This window comes from Blastomyces dermatitidis (assembly GCF_000003525.1).
Source record: "Blastomyces dermatitidis ER-3 genomic scaffold supercont1.7, whole genome shotgun sequence".
Taxonomy (NCBI): domain Eukaryota; kingdom Fungi; phylum Ascomycota; class Eurotiomycetes; order Onygenales; family Ajellomycetaceae; genus Blastomyces; species Blastomyces dermatitidis.
Genome location: NW_025544780.1, coordinates 1,570,289 through 1,589,584, shown reverse-complemented (window position 1 = coordinate 1,589,584; position 19,296 = coordinate 1,570,289). Strand labels below are relative to the sequence as shown.

Below are 19,296 nucleotides of genomic sequence, written 5' to 3'. Positions count from 1 at the left end.
ACAAACGACACAAAACAAACGGCTTTTGGCAGCGAAACGATTAAACCTCTAAGTGCAGTCTGCAGTATGATTTCACTTGTTGATAATAGGTGGCATTAGACACTAGCGGAGAGTAGTAGATCAATATGTGTCAATGAAGAAAGCTCACGCTCCGTCACCAAGAGCGTTGTGCGGGCCTTCAAACCGGAGACTACTGCCTGATATATTTCCCGTGAATGTATGTACGTGCAACTTGGTTCATCTCCATGTCTGCTTCTCCATGGCTGCGTATCCAATTTATATCTCCCATTATCGGGCAATGAGGGTTGAAAGTTGAAATGTTTCCTATAGGCAAGGGACGGTGTGTGGTCAAGAGGGTACTTGATATAAGTCTCCTAATTCATTTCTTGTGGATTTGACAACTCAGGAGGAATTATCAGATCCATTAAGATCCACCAGTTAACATGCGAAGTGTATATATCATGTAGTATGAAGAAAGAAAGTAAATGATAACACCAAATCCAGGTGAAAAGACCGGCGCTCTATTTCAATTCCAAACCAACGTGTCCAGCAACGTTTTAGCTCCATTCCAGGCATAGATATATAAACAAAGCATCCATTTATTCCAGAATGTATGGTTGACTCCTTAACGAACACCCCTCACGCTATTCAAAATGAGAAATTATACCATTCCAGTTTACCTCCCTGAGTATCTTATTGAAACAAAAGCTCTATAACCAAAAAAAAAAAAAAAAAAAAAAAAAAAAATCAACAGCAAAGATATAAACAGAGCAATAGACAAGGACCAAAAAAAAGGCCAAGAAAAAGAAAAGAAGATAGAAGATAGAGAGAGGGAGCAGACGGAAATAGTTACGGAAACCAGTCACAAGGTACTTGTCGCATATCGATCAACAAGTCCATTATCATAATACCACGACAAATTTGCTGCCGGCAACGCATGGGCATAGTGATGCATCTCTGCCGGGGGTGGTAGTGTATGCGATGCCATCTGTGACCAAGCGTATGGGTCCATTACCATTTCTGGGCTGCAGGTGCTTGTGGTAACGGGAGGTCCAGCTAGTATATTACCAAGTTGTTCGCTCGCAAGGACAGCCCCTGTCATCATCCCTGTGCTCGCCGCCGGTACCCAAGTTGTTGCTTGTTGCGCCCTTCGCTGATGTTGTTGTTGCTGTTGATGCTGTTCTTGCTGATGCTGGATAGGGGCTGAGATGTTCGAGTAGATATCGTGCTCAGGGTCGCCGAAAGTAGCATCCCTTTGCAACTTTTGATGCAATGATCTCAGTATTTGCGAACCTTTTGCAGCAATTGGTGAATGATGTGCCATCTCATTCAGAAAATTCAACCCCTCCAAGAATGCAGCATTGGTAGGACCTTCGAGTTCAGAGTTTTCCGTAAAGGTTTGGACACCCTGGCGCGACAAGCGGATGTATGCTCTTCTATTCCTTCGAAGGCCCCTGACACACAGACTAAGGACGACGGATGCTTCCAATGCTACAAGACTGAGCAAAAAATACTTTTTGCAGCCACCAAGTAGCATCTCTGCAAATCGCATGGTTGATTGGATAGTATCCATGGTGCATTCAATGAGTTTCTTTTGAAGTTTGAAAGCTGCCTTTTGCTCTTTCACAGACGATAGGTTGGTGAAGTTTGGTTCATGCTGCATTCCAGTGTAGGGACGATGAACTGTAGTGAGAGTGCCAAGGATTGCTATGCGGAGCCCTACGCGTTTTAAGGGGATACTGGGAAGGATGTTGTCAAACTGTCCATCATAATCTGAGAGGCTATATGGCAGAGGAAGTGTAGCTATGATTTCAGTTTCAATACTTTCAGCAATGGCTGATGCTGAAGCAGGGCTTGGGACCCTAGGCTGTTCTTCTGGTGTTTTCCGAGAACTGAGCATTATCATTAGCCGCATTTGAATAATTCTATTGGTGAACGGGGTGGGGGCGCCAGGCACTGATGGTGCTGCAGGCAGCGCGTCCCGAGGAAGTTTGATGCAACAATATGTCTCAGGGATGAGCGGCCAATGCCCTTGGAGTATTGACATCCATCTACAGATGGAATAATTAGCTTAATATCAGATTAAAGGCTAGAGTTTTATATGAAATTGGGGCACACTGTTCATACCTATCCCACATGTAGATAGTACCGAAAATTCGCTTTCTCATTTCCATTTCAAAGTCTGAAACTTTTATCCTTGGATGCTCCAAGTGTAGCTCTAGAATGTGTGCCTCTTTGATGATATCTGCAAGGACAATCCAGGTTTCTCTGAACTTTGACTCATTTGTGAGATATGACGCGTAGTGGAACATATGTTGTATTGTTGTTAAGGAACTGTATCTTGGCCGAAAGGAATCGAGAATGCTAGCTGCATTTTGGCACCGGGTTTCCAGCTCGTTCAAGCTGCATTGTATTGCCCTTTCATGAGGGTAATTTGGATGAGGGAGAAGCTGTATACTGCACAGGCAAAGCCTGAGGACCAGGATCCCAAACTGAATGTCTTCACTTTCTTGGTAGGCCTGCTGTAGCCACCAAGAAGTGTACCGTTCCATAAAAGTTGGAGGATAAATCATTTCATATATCCAATTTATCTCTTGCAGAAAGTACTGAATAAGGAAGTCAACAACCTTCCTGTCTGGGAACAATTCAAGAACAGCCTCTTGACTACGCCGTGGATCATTAGGCGTGTTGTTTCTGCCAGGAGGGGGATAGAAAAAGCCGTCCAGAGGCCTGCAATAGTTTACTCAGTCAGCCACTTGAAAGGTCAAAGTGCAACATAAGAATAAACTGGACCACATACGGTGTTCCCAAAACCTCCTTGGCTAAACTGCTAGCACTTCCAGCCACGTAGCCCAAACTCTCTAGGATTTCCGAGTCAGTCTGCTCAGCATATTCATCTGCATCTATGTTAGAAAAACTATGTCCAGAGGCCCAAATAGGACGAAACGAACCACTGTTTGACGAACTTGGAGGTGAGATCTCCACAGGACTTCTATTCATGGATGAAGTGCATCTCTTGATAGTATGGTCATAGCGACAAAGATGAGCTCTGGAGCCAGCGCAGTTATTGCAAGGCCAATTTCTGTTGCACTGGGAATTGGTGAGTGCTGTTCAGGCGATTTGCGATATAAAAACTAGTTGTATCTTGAGTATGCACATACTTTTTGCTTTCGTCGACTGCATTCTGAACACGAGCGTACTAGCCTTCTCCGACTGCCTTTCCGCGCAGGGGTCTCGGGAATCTGGGATCTTCGCATCCTGACGCTCACGGTGCCTGTAGATGTCTTCAGGGAAGCAGCAGGAATCGCCATTTAAATAAAAGAAGTTTGGAAGATATAAGCACATAAGGATAAGACATGCCCCCGTTTCCCATTTTAAATATCATGATCTAGGGCTGCCAAAACAATCTGCAGCGTAAGGGTTTTGCTTAATAGCCCTGTTTCCAACCGGAAGTAGCCAAACTGGTAGCATCACTAAAAATATCGCCCAAGCAGTTAGCTTTTTAGCCTCTAGTTCGCCAGTTGCTTGGCAAATTAGAGCTGGGACCCCTGGACAAACAAGCCCCCTAGTGTTATTTAGAGAGAAACAGCGGTGCGGGCACTTGGGCGATAGTAGTCTTCCGCTGCGCCGAAAGTGTACGGGCGAGGGCGTGTAGGGCTCTTTGAAAGTCAGGGACTAAAGCCAAGTAAGCCCAGTGAGATGCGGGAAAAGCCCTATATTTTTCATTCATATTGATTTGATAAAAGCACGGCGATCTTCGATGTGGAAATCTTTCATGATGAGTTGTATCCAACGGAAAAAAACCGAGTGCGTCCTTGGGAATTATCAGCCACGAAGCCACGATCGGATCCTGCAGGCTTTTCTTAAAATGGGATTCCAGGCTAACTGGAGGCCAAATGTGCACGACGCATCGACCCGACACAACTATGGTTTTGGTTGGACGTTAGATAATGCGGAGAGACCTACGGAGTACCTATTTTCTGGATTACAGTCAGTTAGGAATAAATGTCATTTTGCTCAAGTGTTGAACCAATAGGGGAACCAATGTTGTGCGCTTGGGTCTCTTTCCACATCATTTTATAATAATAGCTCAATCAGCGACCGCACGGACGCGAAACATTACGTGGAATAACCATGTTTTCTTCCAAGGGGATAATAAATTCCCCTTTTGAGACCCCGACCACTCAACTGTTTCAAACAATTTGCGCGTTCTAATGTGGCATCAATGATGATGAAGCTGAGGTAAAAGGAATGCTATATGTCAGGAGCATCCGTCCATGCGATCCAAGGCTTAGCTATTATTTGGCAAACGACGATGCGCATCAGATGCTCGAGGCATCGAACAGGCTCTGCTAGATCTCTAGCTGGCACCACTCCCTGGAAAGGTGGAGGAAGATGGCTAGGCTTCTTGAGCTTGGGAACATGGGATCATTCGAGAAGCGTCCTGGACAACCCCACTAGTAACTAGCATCTAGTTTCTCGATAAGGCCTTGATTAATCGGCCGATCATCAAGGTGAGGAGTCTCGGAAACTTGTCACGTAGACGAAAACCCGCAAGGAAAGGCGCCGATCAATGTACTGTAACTACTGTAGTTACATGTACGTTAGTTAAATCCGTCTATCCTATCGGTGAAAGCCGCCTGCCTGTCATGTAACTTCGGTACTTCGGTTGATAACAAGAGGTGATTAAATTGTCAGCCCTCAAGGCCCAAGTTCCTGATAGCCAGACAGATAGCTTTCAGGAAGGCACGAAGTCATATGGCGTAGATCAAATAAACTTGTTAACCCCCCCGAGGTAGATCACATCGACGTTGCGTTGCAGGGCCGGACGTACGCAGTTAACGCTTATCGCGTGGGCCAGTGGAATCCAACAAGCGTCTTACCGAGATGCCTCCCACACAGAGGTAGTTAGTTAGTTACTTAGTAACTTAGTAAGTTGCGTCACCTTCCAGGCAGCATTCATGTTTGTCAATTTTTTTTTTTTTTTTTTCTAGCTTGAAGTAGCGACGAAGCCACATAGTTCTAATAATGAGAGCGGATGTGCTTCGATCCGGTGAAGGCTTAGAATTTGGATGCCAAGGGGAGAAGGAAAAAAAAAAAACAAAAAAAAAAGAAAGGGTTCTTGTAGTTGGAATCTGATCAAACAGCGTCCTGATCTAGCAGCGTTACGGAGTACAAGGGTAACAATATCCTAATACTGCTGGGAGTTCACTGGTGCCGATCGCACCGTAAAAACCCCACTTTTTGAAGGCTTCATACCATACGCAGCGTACGGAGTAGTTGTGACAGAACAGTTTTCATTATTCTCTTTGAACGACGATGGTGTGGTGTGTCTCCGTGGAAGGAAGCAGGCCGAGTCCAGGCCAAAATTATATCGGTCGTTGGTCATGGTTTGGGGAGTGAGTTGAGGAAGCCAAAGGGAAACGCCAGTGGTCATCTCCAGGTTAACATACATACTTGGAGGCAGCTTTGGTTTCCACTCGGGATTTGTTCATTGTTGACAGTAAAAAAGAAATAGAGTTTCTTCGGGACTCCGTATTATTATTATTATTTGCTTCGACCATGCATGAGGCCGAGCGCAACAAGTTATGTGTGAGAAATTGGGGGTTGTGTGGCGGGGGACTCCGACCGATACTGAACACATAACCAGGATTCCCGGGAGGAAAACAATGGCGCAAATGATCAATCACACTACGCAGTACGCAGTACGCTGCGTTATGGAGATATGTTGTGTTACATGCAAGGGTTGACGCGGTCGACTTACTTGCGTAAGTTAGGCCAAAGGCTGCTGTCCCGCTGATTAAAAGAATGAAAATAAGCCCCAAAAAAGAAAACAAAAAGAATAGTTCTAGCGTATTCTTTGGTGTGAGTCGTTTTAGCCTCTTATTATTATTATTCCAGAGGATTTTGTTTCCAACCCTACCCTACCCCTACCACGGAACCCTCCCGCCGAAGATATTCACATAGAACACCCCTGCAAGTCTCCTAGTTCTACAAATCAGCACCACTACTATGCCTATGCGATACTTGTCACGCGTTGAAGCAGTGATGGTATCGTTCCTGGCTTCTGTTCCGCGCCTATGATGATGGCGCGGACTTTTGATGGCTTCCAGAGGTCCAGTAAGGGCCCATATAAACTTCCCCCTCGTTGGAAGCAAGCGGAAAACCTTCACCCCCCCCTCCCCCCCCAGTGTTAAAATAGAGCGTTAGACCAACCTATGAGAACTTTAGGTGAGATGGGGCGTCGACGCTCTTGCAAGATCAGCATCTTAGTGAAAGATCGTCCCTCCCAGCGGTGCGAAGCCCCATCTCTTGCTTTGTTTCTTCTTCTTGTTGACCAATAAAATAATACGATGAAATAAAATAAGAAAAACGAAAAAGAAAGAACAAAAGTGTGAAAATGAAAAGAAAGGACAGGAAAGTGAGGTTACTGATCCATTGGTGATTCAAGCGTGGCGTTCAGTCCCCCTTATTCATCATGCTAGAGTCGTCTTTTCCCGCTGGCTGGCTGGAGAGAGAGGGAGACACGAAGAAGGCATCCATGAGTAACGTAGTGGTAACTAGTAGTGGTGATTTACGGTGAGTCGCCCACTTAGCCACCTCGCCGCTTACCTACCGCTGTTTCCAATACGGATTCCATAGATGGCAATGCAAAAGGGGATGGAACTGGGAATCCACAATCCACAATGCGTGGAACACGACTCCTTGAAGCAATCGGAAGCTCGCGCGCGCCTGGCTTTAGGGCAAAATACTGTGTCATATTCTTGAACACGATGCGAGAATGCGATGGAAGCCCCATTCTTCCGTCCTCGATACTGCGTGCAATAATGGTGGCAGATGGTGGCAGATGGTGGGGTTTGGCAGGCCGCCACATTGGCAAACACATTAGTTAGGGCCTGGATGGAAAAGGCGTCAGTGGCAGATTTGCATAGCAGATCATTTCAGTGATCAAAACCGGAAATTCAATTCTGATTTCTGGCCGAATGGTACAATATTCCACAAACGGCTGTGCTTCGGCCCGTTCGTCGATGCAAGTCTCTCCACTAGTTATCCGTGCCGACAGAAGAACAAAATATACCTTTTCCCAAGAGTTGAAACAACAAGTCATGGTAAACTTTGGACGCTGTGAAGGACGCGCGTGGAGGCGCAGTTGAAGCATACATAGCTGGAAGTCTTTTTAAGCCTTGCTTATTGTTGATGGGAGATTTTTGAGGCGCAAAACCGATGATCGCCTGCCAAACATGGTTGGAATCAAGTTTTTATTTTTTTTTGATTCTCCCAGTTATCGACAAGAATTCATTAATATTAGCGGTAGAAGGTCTCTCGTTTCTGCTAACGTTGGGACACCAAGCACACAGTGCAGAACCTTGATACTCACCGCCGGATCCATGCGTTGCACAGATAGCATACGTTACCAGTGTTGTAGGCTAATTAATGTATTGGCTTTCTCCCCATCGCGGCGGAGGCCTGGCCCGGCTAACTGATGCGGCTTTGACGACGCTTTTTGGAGGTAGGGTAGGGGGTTGCAAAACAGGGAGGACTTCTGAAATTGACATCACTTGGCTGAAGTTAGGAATACAAGCTTTTTCCAATGAATAATTGAGAATGCACCGCCTAGGCCCGGCAGTGTCACGGAAATTGTCACCCAATTTACCAACAGGTTCAAGTCAATATAGATTGGTACTCGGGACAGGCAGATCCCCCATCCTACCCTTACTACTGTATGATTACACGAATAGAGGCGGATTTAGACGCTGAACCGCGCGCCATTTGGGTATATAAAAATCCTTGCTAACAGAGAAACCAGTGAATGGACATCTATATCTGAGTTGTGATGCATTGAGGGATCATATCAGGAAAACTACCCTGGTTCCCTGACGCCCGTCCTGTGGTACTTGAATGCTAAATGCCAGAGGGCTGTCTGTCTCCGCCTGGAAGTTCCGCCGGTCGACGTCATTCTGACATTCAGATAACTATCATTTGGTTAACCCCTCCATACAAACACTGGGAAGATGACGTCGTTCCTAGGCCGAATGTATTACATGCCTCCGCGTCCTCCCTTCAGACAATCATGGAAGGGAATTCTTTATTTCTGTCAAAAAGTTGTCTATTCTAATCCTGAAAAGTACCAGAAACAGTATCTAATCAATCGCCCGCAATGACTGGCAAGGCAACAGAAGGGTTTCGTAAGATGAAGGGGCTTGTGGAAGGCGTGCAGCCAGGCGAGCAAAAGATCGCAGACCTCGCTCGCGATACTGCAGACGTTCATTGGTCTACACCGTTCACGACTGACCATGGCGTCAAAGTGAGCAATACGGACCAGTGGCTCAGGCTTGCATCCGAACATCAAACAGGTCCAAGCCTCTTGGAAGATCAGATTGCTCGTGAGAAGGTCTCAGCTGCCTACCCACCGTGTCCTGCTTTCGTCTAAGTTGTCTGAACAGTATATGCTAACGATCAAGTTAGATCCACCGTTTTGACCATGAAAGGATCCCAGAACGTGTTGTGCACGCTCGAGGAACAGGTGCTTTCGGGCACTTCAAGCTTCTCGAGAGCGCAGCAGATGTTACTTCTGCCGGAGTGTTGACTGACACATCGCGGACTACTCCGGTGTTTGTTCGGTTTTCCACCGTCCAGGGCAGCAAAGGCAGCTACGATACAGTCCGTGATGTCCGAGGTTTCGCAACTAAGTTCTATACGGAAGAAGGCAACTGGGACCTCGTGGGGAATAACATTCCTGTTTTCTTCATTCAAGATGCTATAAAATTCCCGGATATAAGTAAGTATTTAATCCATCATCTCTTCATCACATAATACATAGTATTGATATCAACCTTGATATTAGTCCACGCTGTGAAGCCGGAACCTCATAATGAAATTCCTCAGGGGCAAACCGCCCATAATAACTTCTGGGACTTCATGTATATGCACCCTGAAGCTACCCATATGTTTATGTGGGCTATGTCAGACAGGGCTATTCCGCGATCATTTCGGATGATGCAAGGGTTTGGCGTCAATACCTTTGTTCTAGTGAATAAACAGGGGAAACGGCACTTCGTTAAGTTCCACTGGATGCCAGAGCTTGGGGTTCATTCGCTCATTCCCGACGAATCATTTAAACTCGGTGGCCAAGACCCAGATTTCCACCGTAAAGATCTGATGGAAGCAATTGACAACAAGGTGTACCCGAAATGGAAGTTTGGAATCCAGGTTCTTCCGGAAGAGAAAGAGCATGACTTCGATTTCGATATTCTCGATGCGACTAAGATTTGGCCGGAGAGCCTGGTGCCTGTTCGATATATTGGGGAGATGGAGCTTAACCGCAATGTTGACGAGTTTTTCCCTCAGACAGAGCAGGTTGCTTTCTGTACTAGCCATATCGTTCCTGGAATTGAATTCTCCGACGATCCTCTGCTCCAGGGACGTAACTTCTCCTATTTCGATACTCAAATTTCCCGCCTTGGTATCAACTGGGAAGAGCTCCCTATCAACCGCCCAGTTTGCCCTGTCATGAATCACAACAGAGATGGTGCAATGCGCCACAGGATAACCCAGGGAACCGTGAACTATTGGCCGAACCGCTTCGAGGCCTGCCCACCCACCAAGCCCGAGGATGGAGGTTTCGTCACCTACCCTCAAAAGGTAACACAGAGCATCAAAGCTAGGATGCTTAGTAGCAAGTTTCGTGAGCACATCAATCAAGCGCAATTATTCTACAATTCTCTCTCGGATTACGAAAAACTCCACGTCCAGAATGCCTTCTGCTTTGAGTTGGACCACTGCGACGACCCTATTGTCTATAACAGACTTGTCGAGCGGCTTGCTGAAATCGACCTTCCCCTCGCCCAAGCCGTTGCCGTCAAAGTCGGCGCGCCCACCCCACAAAAAGCCCCACGAGCTAATGAAGGTCAGAAGACAATAAACCTCAGCCAAAAATACATCAACGACCGCCAACTGGCCACTCCCACTATCAAAGGCCGAAAAATCGCTATATTGATCGGAGATGGCTACGACTCTGTCGCCTTTGGCACGGTTAAAGCTGCAATTGCCGCCATGAACGCGTTGCCCGTCGTAATCGGCACGAAGCGGCAAGCTATCTTTGCCGACCATGAGGACAAGGATAGCAGCAAGGGCGTGATTCCGGACCACAACTATATTGGCCAGCGCTCTACGCTCTTCGACGCTACTTTCATCCCCGGTGGCTCGCATATCAAGGAACTGGGCCAGCTGGGCGCTATCCAACACTGGATCGCCGAGCAGTTCGGACACTGCAAGGCCATTGGTGCTACGGGCGAGGCTGTTAATCTTATCGCGCAGGTTCTGAACAACCTGCCTGGGCTGGAGGTATCATCGGCCACTTCAGGGCATCCAGTCGAATGGTACGGTGTTGTCACGTCCAGCAAGCTGCACGAGCCCCACAGCTTGACGGAGGGGATCAAGATGTTCCCCGAGGCGAGGGATTTCTTGGGCAAGTTCTTGTATCAGGTTTCGCAGCATCGGAATTACGAGCGAGAGATGGCAGGGTTAGCGGATAAGGTCCCATTTTGAATGGAAGCGGATCGGTTGAAAGCTGGTGGAATCAGGACTGATAATGAGGAATACTCAGGCCTCGAAAAAACAAAAACAGTCACAGGAAAGCGTACCGAATGCAGATTGAAAACAAAATCCTAGGTTTGAAGTTTTGCCTTCCTGTCTTCCCATCTTCTCCAAGTTATTTGATTAGTAGCCATCTGCTACGTTGCTTCTCACACAACTCATCACATGAAAATGGCAAACTAATTCTTGAAAATGTATGATATATGCGTCTTTTTTTCTTCAGAAATAAGTTGCTCTTAATAATTGAACAAAGTTATTTTCGATTCTATTATCGAGACACGTTCCTGCGGTAATTGGTGGCGTCTGTAGCATGCTTATTAGTACGTTTCTGTCTCCGTGAGTGCTGCTACTTAACTATCCCTAACCCCTGGAGGAGACGAGAGCCACTGATTTTAAGAGAAGACCGGGAGGATTTAGAACTGAATAAGACTATTAATTTTCAAACCTATAGACACTTTATGATACGGTGCGCCGTAAGGGAAATATTTGATAGGATGTCTCCCAAAAAAAAAAGCACACCCAACAACATAATCAGAAAGAAATAACAAATGAATGGCATATTGGGTATATGTACGAAAAGGAAAAGAAAGTAAATTAATCATGCGTAGGAGGCAATAGCAGCATCAAGAGATGTTTCGCTAAATTCCAGAAAGGGAATGAAGAGAGGATCGATCCAGCAACCCAGTCAATGAGGAAAGGATATAGTTGAGACAATGTCAGTTCCCGGCAATACAGATGGTGTATATAAAAACATAAGGGAATTGAAGGTTGTATGTAGACAAGAAAATAGAACAGAGATTTTCGCCGTGCATATGTATTGAGACGAACGAAAATACCACCAAAAGCAGGGACGGGGAATAGCAAATAAAGAATGGGATATTATCAAAGCCCCCATCATCCTCTCACGCCCATCTCCACACAGGCCTCCATACATCTGCCTCCGTCTCTCGACTATGCTCCATAGTCTTCCTCCTATACATGCCATTCACGCCAGCACTGTCGTTCCCATCAACGCTTGCGCCACCAGCCGCACCGGAAATACTGCTCATATGGCCCGTGGCCGACGTCTCGCCCGAGGACAAGGCAAGGGGATCCACATGTCCGCCGCCTTGCAGCAGCAAGTTAATCGCCGCCGCAACATCCAACGACTCGCCCGTGTCCGTGCACTTCAAAGCCCATTTGGCAGCGTGCTCGTCGAAACCAAGCTCCTTCACCATCTTGTGCATGGCGATGTCGACTGGATCAAGGACTTGAGGGGCCGATGAGGAGTAGCGGCCGCGGGATATCTTCTCTTCAGCAATAGTCTCGGGGGTGGAGAATGTGCGTTGGTGTTGCTTGGGGATAGATACAGCGTGGAGAAGGGGGAGGGATGATGGTGCTGAAGTGAGTGCCGCGCCAGGTGGGGGCGTCGGTGATTCGAGGGTGACGGTTGGCAGTGGGCGTGCAGAGCTGGGAATGGAGTCGGGTAGTAGTTTTCTTATAATAGAGGCATCGGAGATGGGTGTATTTTGAATGCTAGAGCTAATGGGCTGTATTCCTCGCACTGTTGTATCGATTGGGTGTGGGACGGTTGCTGGTGTGGGTGGAACTGGAGTGCCTGGGTGCTGTTGGCCCTTACTATTACTGGGGTCAAGGTTCTCGATCACAGTAGAGAAATGAGAGATTGGCCTCTCGTCTGTGAAATTTGTAACCGGAGGGGTCATCTCTAGACTGACATACATGTCAGAACCCTGAGACTCCTTTCGTTTTCGGCGAAGCTCCGAGGCAAATCCAGCTTGCGTCGTCGGCTTGGGTCGCCAGGTGGCGATGACAGAGAGCATGAGGATGATCTGAGATGTTGCGAGAGTGGCCGCGGTGTCTGGCGATAGGGCTGGGGGAATGTGGCGGTGGTGAGTTGGACTTCGGCGTCCTAGATGATGCGGGAGTGTGTGTGTTTGATAATCTGGATTCGTAGACTTGGGACACTGCTTCTTTCAAGAATAATCTTGGTGCACTGCCATAACTCAACTCGGGGGTCTTCCATTTCGTCCACCCGTTGGCCTTTGCTCTGGAGAAGAGGGTCTCAATTGGTGCTTCGGGGTTGATGCTGGTGAGAGCAAGAATAGCGGACGGCCCAAGCGTGAGAAGATACTGGGTCCAGCTTTCTGTTGGTTATGTGTGAGCACAACTTCATAAAGGCTGCCCGAGATGATTGGAATGTTAGCTGCTTACCTGTCAGAGATTCCTCCTTCGCAACATCACCATCTGCCACCTTTAAGCCATCAAAGACTCCAAAATCTCGAGCCTCCTTACACTTCCCATGGAACATCTGCAAAAGGACGCCAAGACAGGTCCAAATTTCCATCATGTCATAGAGTTCCGTCGCCGACAATCCTCCATGATTGCCCTTGCTAAAGGCAGGCGGCGCGTTGAATAAAACGCTATGCACCCCGGCCGGATATTGTATGACAATGCTGGTGCCACGGTTTTCAGCCTCCGCAAGTCGACCGCCATTGAGCCAGTCGACTTGTGCAGTGACATCATCTTCTCTGCTTTTTCCACAGCCAAATAACTTACAGAAAGTCCACACTCTCCAGAACGCTTCGTCAACCTCCGCGCAACGAGCGTCGTCTAACCCTGCCAATGCTCTGGCTGTATCGGGTCGTAGAAAGCTCTCGCAGCGAACAAGGATGAGAGATTTCAGAGCGACCATGGTATATAGGTCGCGCGTGTAATGCTGTATGTATAGATTTGGCGTGTATTCCGGCACAGGCATATCAATATCTCCAGCTTCATCACCCTCGGCCTCCCAAGGTGGGCATATCTCGCGCAATTCCCATGCAGCAGGGGACATGCGGAACAAGGTATCTTTTATGAGGGTCAATGAATGGTCTTTGAAAACGGAGTAGAAGGCCTTGTTGATGACCGCGAGATTAAACAAGTCCTCAAGGTTGTCGATCTTCTGCATGATCTCGCATATAACACTCTTTGCTACCTCGTTTGGGATCGGTTCGCAGAGCATGGCTTTTGACCCCGCATGCTCGCAGGCGGGGGCCGGCTGGCAGTCATCGAGCTTGAAAACGAGTGGAGGTGCTTCTACTGGATTATCACTATCGTTGTTACTGTAAGAATAATCCTCCCGAGTTGGTTCTGGCTGCGCTGGATCAAGCCTATCGAGACCCGCCATGACGTGCTGTTTGGGGCTGCTGTGATCGTCGAGGTTCGGGTGGTTTGTTTGGTTGGTAGGCGACTCCACCACGGCGCTGAGGTTCACAGGGCCCCGAATCGACTTGGCGCTGAGCTGCGTTCGTAGGCGGGGCAGACGCATGCGAAGGTTACGCTCGACACTCTCGGCCCGTGGCTTCGTGAACATTGCCATGCGGTTTATGTTTTCTGCGAGCTTCAGATCGTCTCTGCCATTGTTACTGGGAGCCGTGCTATTCTTTGTACTACTACCATTTGCACAAACTTGCAATGACACTTCTACTTGTGCCTGCCACGATTGTCGCCTGTTATCATCTTCTACTGACTCGCTTATGGTCGGTGAAAGTTTGATCTTCCCTTTGCCATTCCAACTCTTCTTGGGCGAAGATCGCTTGGTCGGAGACACAACTGAATACGAACCAGACCTTCTCCAAGACGAACGTCGTTTCAAAGGCTTAGGTGGGGTATCTGCAGGAAGCTCAGAAGAGGAGCATTGATTATGCCCTATCTTCAGCCAACCGGTTCTATTTTGCATCGGCATGGATAGAATAGAAAGTTGTTCTTCTAGCTCAAGGGTAGCCTTGTGCAGAGACGGAGAGTTAGAGAGTGTGTCTGATCCAGAAGCTTGCCCCAATTTCGATTTAGCACATTTATTAGGCGATACATGATGAAGCCCTGAACGACGGAATGCCTCGTCCAGAATATCGAGGTCAGATGGTCGTGGGTCTCGCGGGAGGAAGAGTGGTTTACTTGTCGGTTGGATTAACCGACCGCAGTGGGAAACGGTGCCCATGGGCTCTGGTCCGGAGGTGCGGCGGATGGATAGCGGGGGGATTTTTATCACTGGTTCGGGAGGAAGAGGTTTATTTCTTTGCTGTTTAGGGCTAAACTTGTGTTTAAAGGTAGGAATCCGCCTCAAATCAGCATCGTCGTCGTCAAATACGCCAGCAGTAACGGGAGATATTAACGAATATCCCTTGCTGCTTCTGGAACATCCCTCTGTGGATGGTGCGACGGGTTTTTGAGGAAATTCCTCAGAGTATATACTAGATCTCGAGGAGCTTGGGCTATTCGGTGCAGAGACACTCCTACCGAACTCGGACGATGTGGCTGAACCACCACTTTTCCCAGGTTGGTCCAAAAGCGGGTCTGTTTCGACTTGAATGATCTTGTCAAAGGAAGGAGGAACAAAAGCTCGCTGAGGCTGGGGCATATCGATTGACAAGGGTGAAACTATGGTCATGGGCTCTATGGACCTCGAATCTCCAGAGGAGGCTGGGATAGCTTTTCTCTGAACAACCGAACCCACGATCGGCGATACCTTCTCAGTGGTGTCTCCCGCGGATATGCTCTGTAGCGTGCCAATACTGGAAACTTTGTAGAATGGCCGATTCCGTCCAGGATGCATGGGTGGTGGGCTAATATCGCAAACCGGTGCCAGGCTGCGATCTAAAGTTTGGCTTTGGTGTGCTGCTATCGGGTATGAACCCCCTGTTGGAGGCATATGTGAGGATTTTGGTTTAGTATACATTGAGTCCAATGCCTTTGTATGCTTTTCGGGGCTGGGTGTTCGTGGTGCAATCTTCTCAGGAAGATGTACGCTCTCCAATGCATGTACATCAGAGGATTGAGGTGAATCCCGTATCTTAATCCAAGCGAGGGTTGAATTCAAGGGTGAACGATGGGATAAAGGTTGTGCGCTGGCCTCCAATCTGCTATCATTTTTAAGCTCTAAGCTAGTGGTCGTAAGCATAAGAAATGAGTCAGTGGATTTACTGCAATGTAAATCTACTGATTCGCTCTCCCTGTGCTTCATAGTGCTATCTTTCGATTTCTTTGACATGGGAGACCAGTCCGTCGAGCGAGCAGCACGCATAGGCCATCTAACTTGAAGCGCTCCCATTGAATAGCGAGACTTCTTTTCCTTGTGCTTCGTCTCTGGTAATGGGGCGACATTATTCGTCGGGCGCGGATTGAAAGCCATAATCATCACCAGTGAGCGAGATTGAGTATCCTGGCTGAACTCATGTTAGCCTCGATTTTGGGTTTTTGAGAATAAACGAAGCATATCGACTGTGGAGAAAGGAGAAGGCTGGTGAAATTGGAGACAAAGGAGGGCGAAAAGAAAAAGGCCTCATATGAAGCCTTTGCCCAAGCATTGACCTACCCCTTGCGAACGTATCTTTATTGCTAAAGAAAGGCAAAAATATGGAGCAATTGGTCCTTTAGGATTGAGGAGAAAAACTATGGCGTCCACAATCGCAATCGGAGTATTCCACAATCAAGTGGTATTATACACCAGCAATTCACCCTCCGAAAGGAAGTATAAATTCCAAATGTACAAGAATAATAATAAACATAAACCCTTGTCGATATCCTTTCTTCGTTCCGTTCCTTTAGCTCCTCCTCATTCAAACTCCAACAGTCGTACAGCAAGCAGTGATGTAAGGTAGAGTATTGAACAGCAATATATAACAAGCTGCCTTATATGAGTCAAAAGTATAAGAGTACCAAGAAGCAACCTTAAAGAGAAGGGAAGAGATTCGATAAGAGACTGTTGCACGGCAGGGCGTGTGAATATGTATGCGAGGGATGGTCTGGTCGCATATAGGCGCAGCACCCCGACATAGATATACGACCCAAAGGCAGTTAACTAACTGGCCATTCCTCTGCCGTCGCAAAAATACCCGAAGGGGGAAATAAATTACTGTACCTTATCCGCCCCATAAGATCTATTAGCAGGCACGGCAGCAGGTGTATTTCCAAGTGTATTTCTCCTCGCTGATAACATATGCGAATCACTCCCCCACATTTTGGCTTCAAAATGCCCGAGACGACAACAATGTGACCACATGGATACTCTCAGATCCAGGGGCATGAGGCATATTCAGTGATGGAGCCAACCCCATCTGCATCTGCCCTGCGCCATCAGCTGCAGGACGGTTCAGTCGCAGCAGCCAATAATGGCTCCGCAGCACAGATTTCTGGAGGCAGGGCAGGATTGAGTCCAAAGTGCCGGGGTATTTTTTAATCTTTAGGCTGCCGGCACCAACGAGTGGCGTTGCCCGTAACTATCGTTCAAGCCGGGAGAACCCAAACAGGGAGTTGGTGTGTTGGAGCCATCCAGATGTTGGGGTTGGGAATTCAGGCCCCCAGCCCCCGCAAGCCCCCGTCCAAACGGAGAGGACCTGTACTCCGTAGTCTGTACTTACTACAGCGTAGTTATGTGTAACTAGTTATGCATGTAACTAACTTACGGTAGCTAAACCCTTTAGCGTTTGGAATGGTTCGTTAAAATACCTCATTTCATCTCTATACCCCGCGAATAAAGACTTCGGGTTGAGCGCGAAAAATGGATCCCATGGAAGTAGCAATGAGAGCCTGGCCAGATTGTAGAAATGACTCTGAACCCACTGTAGTTGACAATAATGACATCAAAATAAAGAGATTCCTAAGATACGAGAATACGTGGGTGGGTGAGTACTCCGTACTGGGAAACTTCTCAAAGGGTCCAAGGTTGGGGGCTGAGTAGCTTGGTAAGGAAAAGCCGGGAGCTTGCTTTTGTCAAAACCCAACAACTACTTTTTCTCAATTCTATTTTCAGGCATTTGCCATTTCTCTCGGCTTTGATGGCGTTATATTTGAGTGATTTCCCCTCCATATCACCACTAGTGCTGCTGCCTTTGGATTTTATATTTCAATACCGTTCCTTTGTAGACAGTGTCCGGCATATAGCCTAGATATCTGGTCGGTATTTTCCCTTCGCCGGATAGGCGAACATCCCAGTTCCCCAACTACTATAGGTGTAGTTGGTGTATCTATATTAATATGGCAGCTATGTACTGTAGCAGTTGGCTTCCATTAATGTTCATGAGCTTGGATGTCAGTAAGAAGATGGCCAAACCAATGAACTGTGCTGTGCCTCTGCTTTATTCAGTGATGTTTTCTTGTCTTGTCTGAAAGCCGCGCGAAGTGTTGCGGCAATTCTTTGTTTCTCATCGGAGTGTAAACAATAAATAATCCTCGAAAGAGGGCATGATAAATAGTTAACCTAACACGTTGGCCCGTAGCAAGTGGCAGAGTTGCTTTTACCAACAACCAACCAGTCTTGGGATTTCTGACCCCCTTTGCACACCAACTCTTTCTCAGCGTCTAATCAGCCTTTTGTTTCCCTGTTTGTCAATGAGAATGTGGAGAAATATCCGCGGGGACGGCATTCTTTGTTTGCGACTTCGAGTTGGTTTTTTAGCATTTGGTGGGGGCGGAAAATCATTCTTAATTTTTGAGGGTGTTTACAGATACCGTCGGCGATGATGAGATTCCAGCTTTGCAGAGCCAACAAGGCCCTAACTAACCAAATAGGCTCTGACCCTAGCGGCGATTGGCCTTGATGGTATGGTATGAATCGACTTCATAGAGCCCGAAGGTTAAAAATACGAGACACCAGCATGATCCGTTTGCGACTTGCTCCGGTCTAACCATTCTCTCTATTCATAATATAGCCCTTTTCGTAACTTTGTGGAACATAAATCTCGACCTCAAGGAAGCTTTTCACCAGCTGTTGGTATCCTTGATGGTCTCCAGAATGAGAAGCAAAACAGAAACGAGCACAAGCAACTCATCCGTCAAATCGCGTGTTTGACACCGGGCCACAAGAAACACAAACGAAGAGGCGAAGTATAATTCCTCACGCGTCTCGACTATCCAGTCAAATTTCGAAACATGGACTTTGCAAAATCCTTGAAGAGTTGTAGGTATATTTTCCGTTTTCTTCGTGGTGTTGGCACAGGATGTGTTCTTGGATCTCGGTTTCAGCGATTTAAGCTCATAGAAACGCACTGGCTGATCTACTGATCGGTCTGAAGACTCGTATTTTGTGCTGGGCATGGCCTGGCTGGTCAATGGTCATAAAGCCCAGAAGCAACTTTCTTCGTATCTGTCAGCTGTTTCAGCTCATGAAACACGACATGATGTTGTGTCTTGATTCGATGCCCACGTTCCATTCCGTTCTGAATTTCTCAGCATGGGAAGAAAGTAAGAAACAAACGTGGACGGGGTTTTAATTAGTCACCAGGGTTAAATCGAATAACGCCTTCTAGACACATTTAAAGGTAGATAGATGATCTATATGGAGATATGTGTACACTGCACATTTATATACTCATAGACATGTTTTCTACCAACAGCCACAAAATAACTGTAAGGACTTTCAACTGCCTCCCATTGTCCTTCACAACATTGGATATTCCTCCAAGAGGACCCGGACCAAACTAGAACCCCACGCCCCCTTTACCGATCTTGTATCTATCTCAAACGCAGCTCGTATATTTCCCTTGCTGATACACTTGGGAAAGTCCAAAAAGGGTGATTTAACAGCAATCTAAGGTGGCTTGGATGATGCGACGCGGGAGCGAACAGATCACTTAACGAAAAAGCATGGAATGCGTTGTGTCCCTACGATCGAAACGCGAGAAGAGGACTTCGGCTTTTCTCGTTCAAGCTGAGGAGGCATAATCT

At 47.2% G+C, this 19,296-nt stretch overlaps 5 protein-coding genes across 7 annotated transcripts; 1 reads left to right on the top strand and 4 right to left on the bottom strand.

The window, feature by feature from the left end:
* Positions 1-264: 264 nt before the first annotated feature.
* BDCG_06739 lies at positions 265-6,177 on the bottom strand. Of its 2 annotated transcripts, none has more exons than XM_045422488.1 (4): positions 3,162-6,177; positions 2,801-3,090; positions 2,128-2,730; positions 265-2,051 (listed from the first exon to the last, which is right to left on the bottom strand). In XM_045422488.1, the coding sequence occupies exons 1-4, from the start codon at positions 3,309-3,311 to the stop codon at positions 863-865; spliced, it is 2,232 nt and encodes a 743-aa protein (XP_045281815.1). In that variant the 5' UTR covers positions 3,312-6,177; the 3' UTR covers positions 265-862. The 2 variants fall into 2 exon arrangements, with proteins under 2 accessions (XP_045281815.1, XP_045281816.1); XM_045422489.1 differs by having other exon boundaries at positions 2,801-3,082.
* Positions 4,748-11,662, top strand: BDCG_06737. 2 transcript variants are annotated; one of them, XM_045422485.1, is made up of 5 exons: positions 4,748-6,579; positions 6,643-7,244; positions 7,359-8,392; positions 8,467-8,779; positions 8,846-11,662. In XM_045422485.1, exons 3-5 carry the CDS (start codon positions 8,159-8,161, stop codon positions 10,546-10,548), a joined length of 2,250 nt encoding a protein of 749 aa, XP_045281813.1. In that variant the 5' UTR covers positions 4,748-6,579; positions 6,643-7,244; positions 7,359-8,158; the 3' UTR covers positions 10,549-11,662. The 2 variants fall into 2 exon arrangements, with proteins under 2 accessions (XP_045281813.1, XP_045281814.1); XM_045422486.1 differs by lacking the exons at positions 4,748-6,579; positions 6,643-7,244 and having other exon boundaries at positions 7,332-8,392; positions 8,846-10,932; positions 10,999-11,662.
* Positions 6,460-6,874, bottom strand: BDCG_06738 (uncharacterized protein; the record flags this gene model as incomplete). The annotated part of the gene is made up of 2 exons (XM_045422487.1): positions 6,460-6,560; positions 6,613-6,874. The coding sequence occupies 2 exons, from the start codon at positions 6,872-6,874 to the stop codon at positions 6,460-6,462; spliced, it is 363 nt and encodes a 120-aa protein (XP_045278122.1).
* On the bottom strand, positions 10,833-17,245 carry BDCG_06736 (F-box domain-containing protein). The gene is made up of 2 exons (XM_045422484.1): positions 12,808-17,245; positions 10,833-12,740 (listed from the first exon to the last, which is right to left on the bottom strand). Exons 1-2 carry the CDS (start codon positions 15,767-15,769, stop codon positions 12,319-12,321), a joined length of 3,384 nt encoding a protein of 1,127 aa, XP_045278121.1. The 5' UTR covers positions 15,770-17,245; the 3' UTR covers positions 10,833-12,318.
* A 140-nt stretch (positions 17,246-17,385) lies between these two features.
* Positions 17,386-18,733, bottom strand: BDCG_06734 (uncharacterized protein). The gene has a single exon (XM_045422483.1). The coding sequence runs from the start codon at positions 18,664-18,666 to the stop codon at positions 18,331-18,333; it is 336 nt and encodes a 111-aa protein (XP_045278120.1). The 5' UTR covers positions 18,667-18,733; the 3' UTR covers positions 17,386-18,330.
* Between the last annotated feature and the right edge of the window lie 563 nt (positions 18,734-19,296).

Excerpts from the sequence above, each read along its gene's own strand:
- BDCG_06739 (XM_045422488.1), bottom strand. The coding sequence starts at position 3,311 with ATGGCGATTCCTGCTGCTTCCCTGAAGACATCTACAGGCACCGTGAGC. Across the intron at positions 3,091-3,161 it reads GCAGTCGACGAAAGCAAAAA|TGCAACAGAAATTGGCCTTG; the intron begins GTATGTGCATAC and ends ACCAATTCCCAG. Across the intron at positions 2,052-2,127 it reads ACTATCTACATGTGGGATAG|ATGGATGTCAATACTCCAAG; the intron begins GTATGAACAGTG and ends TTCCATCTGTAG.
- BDCG_06737 (XM_045422485.1), top strand. The coding sequence starts at position 8,159 with ATGACTGGCAAGGCAACAGAAGGGTTTCGTAAGATGAAGGGGCTTGTG. Across the intron at positions 8,393-8,466 it reads ATCAGATTGCTCGTGAGAAG|ATCCACCGTTTTGACCATGA; the intron begins GTCTCAGCTGCC and ends CGATCAAGTTAG. Across the intron at positions 8,780-8,845 it reads TATAAAATTCCCGGATATAA|TCCACGCTGTGAAGCCGGAA; the intron begins GTAAGTATTTAA and ends CCTTGATATTAG.
- BDCG_06734 (XM_045422483.1), bottom strand. The coding sequence starts at position 18,666 with ATGCCCAGCACAAAATACGAGTCTTCAGACCGATCAGTAGATCAGCCA.
- BDCG_06736 (XM_045422484.1), bottom strand. The coding sequence starts at position 15,769 with ATGATTATGGCTTTCAATCCGCGCCCGACGAATAATGTCGCCCCATTA. Across the intron at positions 12,741-12,807 it reads GAAGGAGGAATCTCTGACAG|AAAGCTGGACCCAGTATCTT; the intron begins GTAAGCAGCTAA and ends CATAACCAACAG.